The following is a 13390-nucleotide window of genomic DNA, read 5'->3' on the forward strand; positions in this document are numbered from 1 at the left end:
GAAAGAAAGAAAAGAAAGAAAGAAAAGAAAGAAAAAAAGACAAGGCCCTGACGACTCGTTTACTCTTCCCCAGCCATTTCTTAGGGTTGTGTTTGCATTAAGCAACCGTGAGGGAGAAGTAGTGTCTCTATGTGGGACAAAGAGCAGCTTCCTTACTACTTACCACAAAGCACCAGGTTCCCCAAGTTCATTGTTCCTCCCCCACAGTGCAACTCACCGTGTGCCTAGCATCCATCGGGCCCTTCCATGTTGCCTCTGCGGGGCTTAGGAGGCAAAAGAGCCGATACATACATGATGCTCAGGTGGCTTGTGCCATGAATAAGGTCTTTCGTCTATGACATTGGATTCTCTTGTCTTCGGCCAGCATCCACGAAACAATGGGTAACCTTAAATTGCACACCTGACAGTAGGTATTATTTCCTTTTAATAGAGGAGGGAACTGGGCGCCTGGGTGGCTCAGTCGGTTAAGCGACTGCCTTCGGCTCAGGTCATGATCCCAGGATCCTGGGATCGAGTCCCACATCGGGCTCCCCGCTCTGCAGGGAGCCTGCTTCTCCCTCTCCCACTCCCCCTGCTTGTGTTCCCTCTCTCGCTGTGTCTCTCTCTGTCAAATAAATAAAATTAAAAAAAAAAAAATAGAGGAGGGAACTGAGGCTCACTGATAATATTAAATAACTTGTCCAGGATCACGTATCTGGTAAACCTAAGGGCCAGGATTCCAAGCCAGGTCTGACTCCAAAGCTGGCTGCAATACAAGGTATTACTCCACTGAAACCGTCCTTTAAGACGCCTCATGACTTAGTTAGCAAATCAGTAATTTAATTTTTACCTTATTTATCTTAGTTTTCCTACTGAAGCTCTCTTATAACTTAGTTTTCATGCACCATTTTCTTCTTGTGTTCTTGGTGCCTCTCATGGTTCCTTCTAGTGTGTACACGTAGGAATTCCTTCTCAGCGTTTCTTGGGAAATGTATACATTTCCCCAAGTTCCAAGAACTGGGAACATGCAAAAAAAAAAAAAAAAAAAAAAAAAAGTACCCTAATTGTCCTGTGAATTAAAGCTTTACAACAAACACAGAGAAGGGGTGCCTGGGTGGCTCAGTCAGTTAAGCATCTGTCTTCAGCTCAGGTCATGGTCCCAGGGTCACGGGATCGAGCCCCGCATCGGGCTCCTTTCTTGGAGGGGAGCCTGCTTCTCCCTCTGCCTCTGCCTGCCGCTCCCCCTGCTTGTGCTCTCCCTCTCTGTCAAATAAATACATAAAATCTTTTTAAAAAAATAAACAGAGAAGTTACTGGTTTAGATGTCATTAAAAGCAAGACCAGGAAATTCTCCTAGAGTTGAAAGTGAAAGTCAACATACCTGTGAAAGGGACAGGAGGACCTAGAATAAAAGATGTCACAACAGGATCGGGTAACCTCGCTTGTAGCAGTGGCCGGGTGGTAAGTCTGTGTCCCGGGTCCCGCCTGCTGCTAACCAGGAGTCAGTCTTGCAAATAAAATATTCTATTCACAGGATACTTTGTACATATCTCCTATAAATGGTGTTCAAGAAATAAGTTTTGGAAGTAAAATAAGTTGGCCTCTTAAATTGCTGTGGAAGTCACAAAATTGCAGATTTTTTTGTGGTAAAATATACATAAAATTTGCCATGTTCACCATTTTTAAATATACAGTTCAGTGGCATTAAGTACATTCACAATGTTGTACAGCCTGCCACTATTTCCAGAACTTTTCATCATCCCAAACAGACACTATGTACCCATTAAATAATAAACAAATACATGAATGTTGTATTTGCAATATTGCTAGTTATTACCAAATTGCTTTCCAAGGAGGCTGCATGAATTTACACTCCCATCAGCAATATGTGGGAGTGCCTCAGTGTATCATTCATTCCTTCATTCAACAAGTATCTTGGGCAACTGCCACAGGCCGTGTAATGTTCTTGGAGATGGAAATGCAACAGTGGACAATATAGTCTTTGCCCTCATGGAGATTCCAGGCTAAAGAAAAAGACAAACAGTATCAGGAAGTGGTCAGTGCAGGATGAGGGGATGAAAGTGATGAGGGGGACTATTTGGGGACAGGAGTGTCAGCAAACTTTCTTCCCCCTGCCCACCCTCTTCAGCAAACTTTTTTCCCCCATCAGAAAACTTTTTTTTTAAAGAAACTTTTTCTTTTAAAGATTTTATTTATTTATTTATTTGACAGAGAGAGAGAGAGAGAGAGCACAAGTAGGCAGAGAGGCAGGCAGAGGGAGAGGAAGAAGCAGGCTCTCCACTGAGCAGGGAGCCTGATGTGGGGCTCGATCCCAACCTGAGCTGAAGGCAGCCACTTAACCGACTGAGCCACCCAGGTGCCCCCATCAGAAAACTTTTTGATCCCTGCTCATCTGAAAGCTGAAAAATACCATCATGCAATTCTACTTTGTGTTCCTGTTATGAGTGATTATTTTTTCAAATGCTTTAAGACATTGCTGTATTTTCTTTTACGTGAATTGCCATTTATATTGTTTTACCTATTTTTCTGTTGTTAGTCTTTGTCTTCTGCATTTGTAGTTCTTTAATAAGAAATTAGTCCTCTGGAATATAATTTGCAAATATTTTTCTCAATTTGTCATTGTATATTGACTTAATGATTTTTTGCTACATATTCTTTCTTTATGCAAGTTTTCACCCCTTGTTCTTTGAAAGTAATACATTCTCGGGGCGACTGGGTGCCTCAGTCGTTAAGTGGCTGCCTTCGGCTCAGGTCATGATCCCAGGGTCCTGGGATCGAGCCCCGCATCGGGCTCTCTGCTCAGCAGGAGGCCTGCTTCTCCCTCTCCCACTCCCCCTGCTTGTGTTCCCTCTCTCGCTGTGTCTCTATCAAATGAATAAATAAAATCTTTAAAAAAAGAAAGAAAGTAATACATTCTCTTGGAAGTTACCCTTAAATTTTCAACACATATATCTAACTTAAGTCTAATATTTCTCATTATCTGTATGCCTATTTTTATTTTATTTTTAATATTTTTCTAGTGAAATGCCACAATTTTCACTATTCGGTGCCACACGTTGTGCTTTGACTCATATCGTTTCCTCCAAGTTCATCTGGGAAGGGTGGCCATTTGCTGGGAGACTGCACAAAATATGGAACGCTTCACGAATTTGCGTGTCATCCTTGAGCAGGGGCCATGCTAATCTTTCTGTATCATTCTGATTTTAGTATATGTACTGCTGAACGAGCACTGTATGCCTATTTTTTAGTTTATTTTTAATTTTTTTAGAGAGAGCAAGAGAGCAGGGGAGGGGCAAACGGAGAGGAAGAGAGAATCCCAAGTAGGCTCCACACCCAGTGTGAGCCCCATGCAGGACTCGATCTCACCACCCCAAGATCCCAAGATCCCAACCTGAGCCAAAATCAAAAGCGGGTCACTTGGGGTGCCTGGGTGGCTCAGTTGGTTGGGTGTCTGCCTTCCACTCACGTCATGATCCTGGCGTCCTGGGATCGAGTCCCACATCGGGCTCCCTGCTCAGCGGGGAGTCTGCCTCTCCCTCTCCCTCTTTTGCTCTCTCTGTCAAATAAGTAAATAAAATCTATATATATAAAAAAAAGTGGGTCACTTAACTGAGCCACCCAGGTGCTCCAGCCTATTTTTTAATCTAAAATGAAAAATACGGGGCGCCTGGGTGGCTCAGTCATTAAGTGTCTGCCTTTGGCTCAGGTCATGGTCCCGGGGTCCTGGGATGGAGCCCCGCATCAGGCTCCCTGCTCCGCGGGAAGTCTGCTTCTCCCTCTCCCACTCCCCCTGCTTGTGTTCCCTCTCTCGCTGTCTCTCTCTGTCAAATAAATAAATAAATACATACATACATACATACGTAAAATGAAAAATACTGGGGCACCTGGGTGGCTCAGTCAGCTAAGTGTCAGATATTAGGTACTCACCTTTCACTTTTATTGTACACAGTACAGTATTTTCACAGGGACTTGCTAAAGGATTTAAAAGGTTTTTAATCTTGGGGCGCCTGGGTGGCTCAGTCGTTAAGCATCTGCCTTCGGCTCAGGTCGTGATCCCAGGGTCCTGGGATCGAGCCCCGCATCGGGCTCCCTGCTCGGCGGGAAGCCCGCTTCTCCTCTCCCACTCCCCCTGCTTGTGTTCCCTCTCTCGCTGTCTCTCTCTCTGTCAAATAAATAAATAAAATCTTTAAAAAAATAAAAAATATAAAAAAATAAAAGGTTTTTAATCTTTTGGAGGAAAAAAATCTAATGTTGACCAAAATCTCCAAACTATAGGTAAAATATAAGGACCTTACAACATTTTCACTTAAGTCATTATACTCCCATTTAGGTCACAGCAGACACTCCTCTGCAACTGAAGGATGGAATGATTAAATGTGAGGAATTTATTAAATAAGAGAAAATGTCCTTCCAGAAATAAACCCTTACATTTATGATCAAGTGATCTTTTTCTTTTTTTAAAAAAATACTTTATTTGAGAGAGAGAGCACAAGCAGGGGGAGGAACAGGAGAGGGAGAAGCAGACTCTCCACTGAACAGGAAACTCGATGTGGGGCTGATCCCAGGATCCTGGGATCATGACCTCAGCCGAAGGCAGACATTTAAGTGACTGAGCCACCCAGGCACCCCCTTTCTTTCTTTTCAAGTAGGCTCCATGCCCAACGTGGGGTTTGAACTCATGACCCTCAGATCAAGAGTCCCAGGCTCTACCAACTGAGCCAGCCAAGCACCCCTATGATCAATTGATTTTCAACAAAATTGCCAAGACAATTCAAAAAGTGAAATGGTCTTTTCAACAAATGGTGTTGGGACTAGATATACACATACAAAAGAATGAAGTTGGATCCCTACCTTCAGCCATATATAAAAATTAATTTGGGGACCTGGTTGGCTCAGTTGGTTAAGCATCTACCTTCGGCTCAGGTCATGATCTCAGTGTCCTGGGATCGAGCCCTGCAATGGGCTCCGTGCTCAGCGAGGAGTCTGCCTGTCCCTCTGCCCCTCCACCCACTGTGCTCTCTCTCTCAAATAAATAAAATCTTAAGAAAAAAAATAACTCAATATGGACAAACCATAGACCTAAATGTAAGAGCTAAAACTATAAAACTCTTAGCAGTATACACAGATGTCAATCTTTGTGATCTTGGATCAGGCAATGGTTTCTTAGATATGACACAAAAAGCACAAGTGATGAAAGATAAAGATACACTGATTTCATCAGGATTAAAACTTGTGCTTCAAAAGAGATCTTGAAGAGAATTAAAAGATGGTCTGCTGAATGGGAAAAAATATTTACAACTGATGTATCTGAAAAGGGATTTGAGTCTAGAATATATTTTAAGAACTCTTACACTGACACCAAAGCTACACAAAGACATTGTAAGAAAAGAAAATTACAGACCAATATCCCTTACAAATATTGATAGAAAAATCCTCAAAAAATACTAGCAAACCAAAGCAGCACATTAGTAAGGTTATACACTATGACCAAGTGGGATATATTCCTGGAATATATATATATATCTCTCTATGCTCAGCAGTGAGTCTGCTTCTCCCTCTGCCTCTGTGCTCCCTCTCCCTTTGTGCTCTTTCTCTCAAGTAAATAAATAAAATCTTTAAAAAAATAAACTGACATAGAATAAAATGCAAATAAATTTTAAGTGTGTATTTGCTGAGTGTTGACAATGCTTACACCCAAACCTCTATCAGGATATAAAACACTACCATCACCCAACAAAGTTCCCTTCCTGGTTAAACCCATCCCCATCCCGCCAGAGACAACTCCTTCTCTAATTGTGTCCCCACCACAGATTCATTTACCCTGTTATAAAATGTCATATAACTGGAATCCTACAGTGTGTATCCTTCTGTCCACGGCTTCTTTCATTCAGCCATAATCTCTTTGAGTAATGCTTCTTTCAGATCTTCAATTCTTGAATTCAGAGCTGGGAGAGTGCTCCCACACCCAATACAGTACCTGAGAAAGCTCAGAAATAGCTCCTCAATAATGTTACCTGGATTAGTTTCCCATTGCTACTATAAGAAATTACCAAACTAGGTGGTTTAAAATAACACAAATTTATTATCTTACAATTCTGTAGGTCAGAAGTCTGAAAATAGGTCTTACAGGACTAAAATCAAGGTGTTAGCAAGCTTGCATTGCCAATCTCTAGTGGAGAATCCTTTCCTTGCCTTTTCCAGCCTCTAGAGGCTGTCCAAAGTCCTTGGTTTGTGTCCCCTTTCCAGCAATCCATCACTCCCGTTTTTGTTGTCCCATCTTTTTTTTTTTTTTTTTTTAAAGATTTTATTTATTTATTTGAGAGAGAGAGAATGAGAGACAGAGAGCATGAGAGGGAGGAGGGTCAGAGGGAGAAGCAGACTCCCTGCCGAGCAGGGAGCCCGATGCGGGACTCGATCCCAAGACTCCAGGATCATGACCTGAGCCGAAGGCAGTCGCTTAACCAACTGAGCCACCCAGGCGCCCGAGATTTGTCCCATCTTTTTTGACTTTGATCTTCCTGCTTCCTCTCTCCCATTTTTTTTGTTTACATAAATTAACTCATTATTATAGGCTAGCAATGTTTCAAATGAAAAAAATTCCTTCAGTCTTCTGATGGACAACAGAAGCAGTCTTGTAGGTCCAGGCACCACCACCTATCATTCTCATGCAGGAACCACAATGCCAGATCGTCACAGCTCGTGTTTTCATCTTTGGTTTTGCCACAGAAGGAGCAAAAATGTACTTGGAGTGCTGACTTATTTCAATTTTTTTTTAAAGATTTTATTTATTTCAGAGAGTGAGAGAGAGAGAGAGAGAGCATGAGTGGGGGGGGGGGTAAGGAGCAGAGAGAGAGGGAGAAGCAGACTCCCCACAGAGCAGGAAGCCCGATGCAGGGCTTGATCCTGGGACTCCAGGACCATGACCTGAGCTGTAGGCAGATGCTTAACTGACTGAGTCACCCAAGCGCCCCTTATTTCGATTTTCTTCATCATTTTCCTGACAGAGGCACCATAATGGGTCCTGTATTTACTGACAATTCTGACCTTCTTGGTGCATTTTAGCCATGTCGCTGCAAACTAGCTCCGAGCCCAGAGGAGCCTCCCATCTCCCTTTTATAAGGATCATTGTAATTACATTGGACACGCTGGTATTCAAGATAGTCTTCCCATCTGAAAATCCTTAGCTTGATCACATCTGCAAAGTCCTGTTTGCCAATATAACATATTCACAGGTTTCAGGGATTAGAACATGGACATCTTTGGTGTCCATTACTCTGTCTGCCATGTCACCTGAATAAATAAAAGACCTTAAAACCACGCTTCTCAAAACTGGGCAGCTTGAAGATACAAAATAAATATATCTTCTGGATATATCAATGCTTCTTGTGGATTTGGGAGAAAATCTTCTTTGAATCAGCAATTCTGCTTTAATTTTATTCTACAGACATGCTAATATATGCATCTAAAGAAGTATATCTAAGGATGTGATTGCAGTATCTTATGGTAGTAAGACTGGAAACAAACTAATTGCTCATCAACAGAAAATGAACTAAATAAACTGTTTTATCCATACAGTGGAACACTATGTATGCAGTCACTAAAAAAAGCAATCTATATGTGCTGAAATTAAACAATCTACAAGATGCATCAAGTGAGAAAAGAAAGCAAAGTGAACAGTGTGTTTATTATGCTACTTGTGAAAAGAAAAAAAAAAAAAGGATGTTTTTATGTACCTAAATTATCTCCAGAAGGACACAAGAAGCAGGTTGCCTCTAGGAAGGGGAAGGAAGACTAGAGGGAGGAGACTTTTTTTTTTTTTAATTGAAGCATAACACACATACATAAGTGTGCAGGTTAATTTTCACAAACTGAACACTTCTGTGTAACCAGCATCTAGATCAAGAAACAGAATATTATCAGCACTTTACAAACAAAAAACTTGGATTAGTAATAGCTTGGATTAGTTTTACCAAATTTTATATTTTATATAAATGGAATCACATATTACATGTTATTTTGTGTCTGGCTTCTTTTGCTCAACACCACGTCTGCAAGATTCATCCACATTATGCTTGTAATTCTATATCATTCATTCTCATTTCTGAGCAGTATTCTATGAATAGTATTCTGTAAATAGTATTCCCATGAATATTCCCCAATATTTTAATTCCTTTTTCTACTGTTGTAGATAGTTTCTGGGTTTTGGCTATTGCAACTAGTGTTGCTGTGAACATTTGAGCACATGTCTTTCAGTAAACAAATGTATGCGCTTTTGTTGGGTAGACAGGGAGGAGTGGTATTGCTGGGTCATAGGTATGCATATATTTAGCTTTAGTAGATACTGCCAGTTTTCCAAAGTAATTGTACCAACTTACACTCCACCTGCAGTGTAAGAGCATTCAACATTTGCAAATCTTACTTTTGACTATGCATTCTATTGAATGTGGTTATATTATGAAATAGAATGCATAGTCACATGAATTGTAAAGCTATACTATGTCTTCAAAGTGGTTTCACTGTGGGGATGGTCAGCTTTTTTGTTATATCTCTAGAACTTTCCTTCGCTGCTCCTATATTAGTTGGAAAAGTCTGAAAAACAGATTAAGAGATGATCTGATTCGTTTCCCAGTTTTATTACTCATTTATGAGCTGTCATTTAAACACAAGTTTTCCGATTGAGACAGGGTACCGTAAGCACTTAGCTAAGCCTTAACACTTAGCTGAACCTAGAAGCCAGAAAATAACTTTGAATCTGGCTCTGCCGCCGGTGTAGTCACCTAGGCTTTCTGTTCCTCAGCTGCTGCGTCTGTGAAAGGCAAGACATCTGTGACCTCGGGCCATGGGCCAAATCAAATACCGGTAGGAACCGGGGTAGCCTTGCCCTGAGTACCCAGAGCAGGCGGGGACGGGCCATCCCTCACTTCCAACATCTCCAGAATCGGCCTCAGTCTTAGCCCGTCGGCTTTTACTCACCTCCAAGCCCGGGACATCGGCATCTGCTCGCAACAGGTCTCATGTAGTAGTAAAAGGGAGTAGCTCCAACCCGTCAAAACCTCTTTTTTTAGGACCTGTCCGGGAAAAGCCAGGTGAAAAGAGAGCCTACTGCCCCTCCGCGTCCGCCACCTTCAGACCAGTCGCTCCCTTCCCTTCAGCCTTTCAAATAGGCCGCTCCGGCAGGACCAATCACAGCCTTCCTTCTTCCCCAGTCCACCCAGCGCTGTCCAATCAACGCACGTCATCTACGGTTGGCTGCGCTGCGGCTCCAACCTCCCTTCTGGTTTTCCCCTTGGTACTTAACGGCAGACAGGAAAGGCAAGGGAGGTTGAGGCTGGAGGGACGCCATGTTGGTCAAGGGCAGTGCTCTGGCCTTTAAGGACTTTTTCAGAAGACAGGAAGCCTCTAGCGTTTCCACATATTCCGGAAGCCTCTCTTGGCGTAACCCTGGAGAGCTTGCCCATGGCGCCGCCCTTGGCCCGGCTCCCGGCGGATGTACCCGGGGAGGCCGGGAGCGGGCCGACGAGAGAAAGCAGCCCCGGGGCCGTGAGCTTCGCGGACGTGGCCGTGTACTTCTCCCCCGAGGAGTGGGGCTGTCTGCGGCCCGCGCAGAGGGCCCTGTACAGGGACGTGATGCGGGAGACCTACGGCCTCCTGGGCGCGCTCGGTGAGGCCCGGCGGTCCAGCCAGGACCCAGTAATCCGTGGGAAGGGGGGACTAACTGATGTCCCCAGAGACAAGTGGGCTGGAAGTGTGGGGCACTGAGGAAGCACCCTCATCCTCCCCTCTCGGGTTCTCAGCCGAACCCAATGTTTCCCCTCCGCAGGATTTTCAGGCCCTAAACCCGCTTTTATTTCTTGGGTGGAAGGAGAGGTGGAGGCGTGGAGCCCGGAGGCCCAGGATCCAGAGGGTGAGACCCCAGCAGCTGTCATCAGAGACAGGGGGAAGATAACAGGTACTTCACTTCAATCCCAGTATGGGACCTTTGAGAACCCCCTCCCCCAACTCGGATCCACAGTACACACCGCCCCCTCCAAAGCCCCATCGTGTCTCCCTACACCTCATCTCCAGAAAGTTCCAGTGTCCCTGCAAAATGGCTCATAGAAGAGCTAAATTGGGACTTATAGCACCACTTAATTATACAGGGAATCCCCAGTTTAGTGCAAAATAGTGCCTGAGTTGCCAGGGCAGCCAAAGGAAAGGAGAAACACATCCGTAATTTGGTTTTTGTTGTGTAATAAAATGAAGACAAATGTTCCTTTTGGATATTATGTGGATCACACTGTAATGATAATGTCATTCATCATAGATCTTAAAATCAAGAAAAGGTGTTTTCTCTGCAGCCATGTCATAATAAATGCTTGTTCCCAGGTCTTCCCGTGGAACCTGGAGTCCAGTCCAAGTGTAGACATTTTGGCGATGGCCTTGAATGGCACCAAGGGAGATCATTTAATGGCTGTTTTGCAAAGGGATCATAAACAGGTTCAGGACTGTAAGCTCTATGAAGGCCGGGACCATCACCACCCTCATTGCCTGACAGAGTAGGGGTTCAATATTGTTGACACCTCCATTTTTCTCCAGTTTTCAGAGCTTTCTTGTGTTAACACCAGCCAGACGATGAATTTTGCTTTTACTCCAGGATGGCTTTCTGGGCTTGATGAGGCCCCTGTCTCAAAGACTGCCATATACTCAGACACTCATGCTGCCTCCCAGGGAAGGCCACTGTATGGAACGTGCTCGTGAGTTTCAAGTCTTATCTTTTTCCCTGTCTCAGGATCCAGGGATGAGAGTGAAGAGAAAGAAGAACTGAAGAAGAGTCCAAAGCAAAAGGAGATGGAGCATGAGGAAGTGTCTCTCGAGGAGTGGTTACCATCCAGCAGGCCGCCTGGTGCCAATCACAGAGCCTCCTGCCCAGCGCTCTGCTGGAACTCAGGGCGGAGCCCAGTCAAGCCTTGGTTCACGGATACCACGACCCGCAGATCACCCTACTCTTGCCCAGACTGTGGCCGCAACTTCAGCTACCCCTCCCTCCTGGCCAACCACAAGCGGGTCCACTCTGGGGAGCGGCCCTTCCCCTGTGACCAGTGCCAGGCTCGTTTCTGCCAGCGCAAGTATCTGCTCCAGCATCAGGTCATCCACACGGGTGAAAAGCCCTACTCCTGCCCTGATTGTGGACGATGTTTCCGCCAGAGGGGTTCCCTGGCCATCCATAGACGGACTCACACCGGGGAGAAGCCCTACCCATGCCCAGACTGCAAAAGCCGCTTCACTTACCCCTACCTGCTAGCCATCCACCAGCGCAAGCACACAGGCGAGAAGCCCTACAGCTGTCCCAGCTGCGGCCTCCGTTTTGCCTACAGCTCCCTGCTGGCTATCCACAGGCGCACGCACACGGGCGAGAAGCCCTACCCCTGCCCAGACTGTGGCCTCCGCTTCACCTACTCATCTCTCCTCCTCAGTCACCAGCGCGTTCACTCGGACAGCCGGCCCTTCCCCTGTCCACAGTGTGGGAAAGGCTTTAAGCGCAAGTATGCCTTGGAAGCCCATCAGTGGATCCACCGCTCTGGCAAGAGGCCGAGGTGGCGGCGGCCTGCAGTAGGGCTCTCGGAGCCGATCCTTGTTTTGGGAGGCCAGGATCCCCCAGTTCATTTCCGGTACTTTCCAGATATATTTCAAGAATGTGGGTGATAGAGCTCACAAGAAATGTCTTCTTTGGAAGGGAAAAGGCAAAGTTTATGCATTTGGGGGATAAGGAATGGAAAGGAAGTAGGCATTGAAGGAAAACAAAGCTCTGAATTAAGGGAGCACAGAGCTGGTCCTTTGGAAGGAGGCAGGAATCTGAAAGGCCACCTGAAGGCTGACCCCATTTTTTGAGGCTCCTGCTCCCACTTCCAAGTCCCACTTGGAGTTTCTTCCCAGCAAATCATTTACCTACCTGGCTTCCCCCCCCCCCGGATTGTTCTCTCCATTAGAGCATTCTGCTTTCTGGCCTGTAACTCTCCTGTTCCTCAGAGATGGGGTCCCCACATGCAAGAACACACCTTGGGCCTATCCCCGGTGCCGGTGGGGAGCTCATCCAAGGATTCTTTTACCCAGTGCCGATGAGACATCTGGCAAGGAGACGCACGTGGTGTCAAGCCACTGTTGGCACTCTTTGGTCTTAAAATCTTGAAGGTGACCACAGGAAGGAGAACAATGGCTTCAGGTGGGGAACCATCCTGCCCCATGCTCACTCTGCACCTAGTGCACAAAAGTGTCAAGCTTAGCGTAAAGGGTTTTTTTTTCCCCCTCAAACTTTTATGAATTAGTGATTGCAGTGTGTTTCTCTTCAGATATTTGCATGTCGTCCGGATTTTACACCTCCTGAATAAAGATGTGTTTTTGGGCTACAGCAACTGGAAACATAACGTTGGCACTTCTTTTTAAGAGAGTAAATTACTTGTGATTAGGCTTGAAATCAAGGCCAAGTATCTCCAGTGTAGTTTTTAGTGTAATGCTTGTATGTCTCAGCAGTTAAGAGGGGTCTTTCTGACCCACTTTGATCTCCTAGCCGTACTTCTGATCAGGAGCCTATTGATGGAATAAGGATGTGGGTGGGACTAAGCACAGCTGCATGCCAGGAGTGGTCCTGGGGGACTCAGTTATCTCTGTGAACAAGAGACTGCTCTTGGAACCCCTGGGTTCCAAAGATGATTATGAATGGAAACTGGGTGTTATTTTACCACACCACACAGGCTCTCCTGAATTGGTAGACCTGGATTCCAGGTTTGGCTCAGTCCCCACTAGCTGTGGGGCCGTAAGCCTATCATTCAACCTTTCTAAGCCTTCATTGTCTCACTTGGCAACTCCACAGGGTTGTCTGAGATAAAACATGAAAGCACCTCACAGATCGTCGTAGTCTGACGAACAAGTGGCTGAGTGCCCCCATAACGTTTTATAACCTTTTTCGTTCAAAAGAGTTGTAAGAATTTTTTGGGAAACACTCACGCCCTTTCTACAATTAATCTAGATTCTATAATTGTGCTACATTTGCTTTATCACATGTCAATCGATGAATCCATCCCCTATCTGTTCATTTATACATCTTATTTCACAGTAAGCTGCTTTATCACATGTCAATCGATGAATCCATCCCCTATCTGTTCATTTATACATCTTATTTCACAGTAAGTTGCAGGCATCATTATACTTCATCCCTAAACACTTCAATGGAAGGCTAAGCTTTATGCAAGAAACTTTAGCTCTCCCTTAAAATTCAAATACGCCGGGGCGCCTGGGTGGCTCAGTTGTTAACCGTCTGCCTTCTGCTCAGCTCACAATCCCAGGGTCCTGGGATTGAGCCCCGCATCGGGCTCCCTGCTCCGCGGGAGGCCTGCTTCTCCCTCTCCCACTCCCC

General features: G+C 45.1%; 1 protein-coding gene and 1 non-coding gene across 4 annotated transcripts; one reads left to right on the forward strand and one right to left on the reverse strand.

Moving 5' to 3' along the window:
* Positions 1 to 3125: 3125 nt before the first annotated feature.
* LOC116648888 lies at positions 3126 to 3230 on the reverse strand. The gene has a single exon (XR_004302577.1). It is a non-coding gene; the product is annotated as a U6 spliceosomal RNA (small nuclear RNA).
* Positions 3231 to 9297: 6067 nt separating this feature from the next.
* ZNF785 (zinc finger protein 785) lies at positions 9298 to 13253 on the forward strand. Of its 3 annotated transcripts, none has more exons than XM_032430965.1 (3): positions 9298 to 9661; positions 9821 to 9949; positions 10769 to 13253. In XM_032430965.1, the coding sequence occupies exons 1-3, from the start codon at positions 9457 to 9459 to the stop codon at positions 11680 to 11682; spliced, it is 1248 nt and encodes a 415-aa protein (XP_032286856.1). In that variant the 5' UTR covers positions 9298 to 9456; the 3' UTR covers positions 11683 to 13253. The 3 variants fall into 3 exon arrangements, with proteins under 3 accessions (XP_032286856.1, XP_032286858.1, XP_032286859.1); XM_032430967.1 differs by having other exon boundaries at positions 9304 to 9661; positions 9863 to 9949; XM_032430968.1 differs by lacking the exon at positions 9821 to 9949 and having other exon boundaries at positions 9304 to 9661.
* Positions 13254 to 13390: the final 137 nt, after the last annotated feature.

This window comes from Phoca vitulina, unplaced genomic scaffold, assembly GCF_004348235.1.
Source record: "Phoca vitulina isolate PV1807 unplaced genomic scaffold, GSC_HSeal_1.0 scaffold45, whole genome shotgun sequence".
In the NCBI taxonomy this organism is placed as follows: Eukaryota; Metazoa; Chordata; class Mammalia; order Carnivora; family Phocidae; genus Phoca; species Phoca vitulina.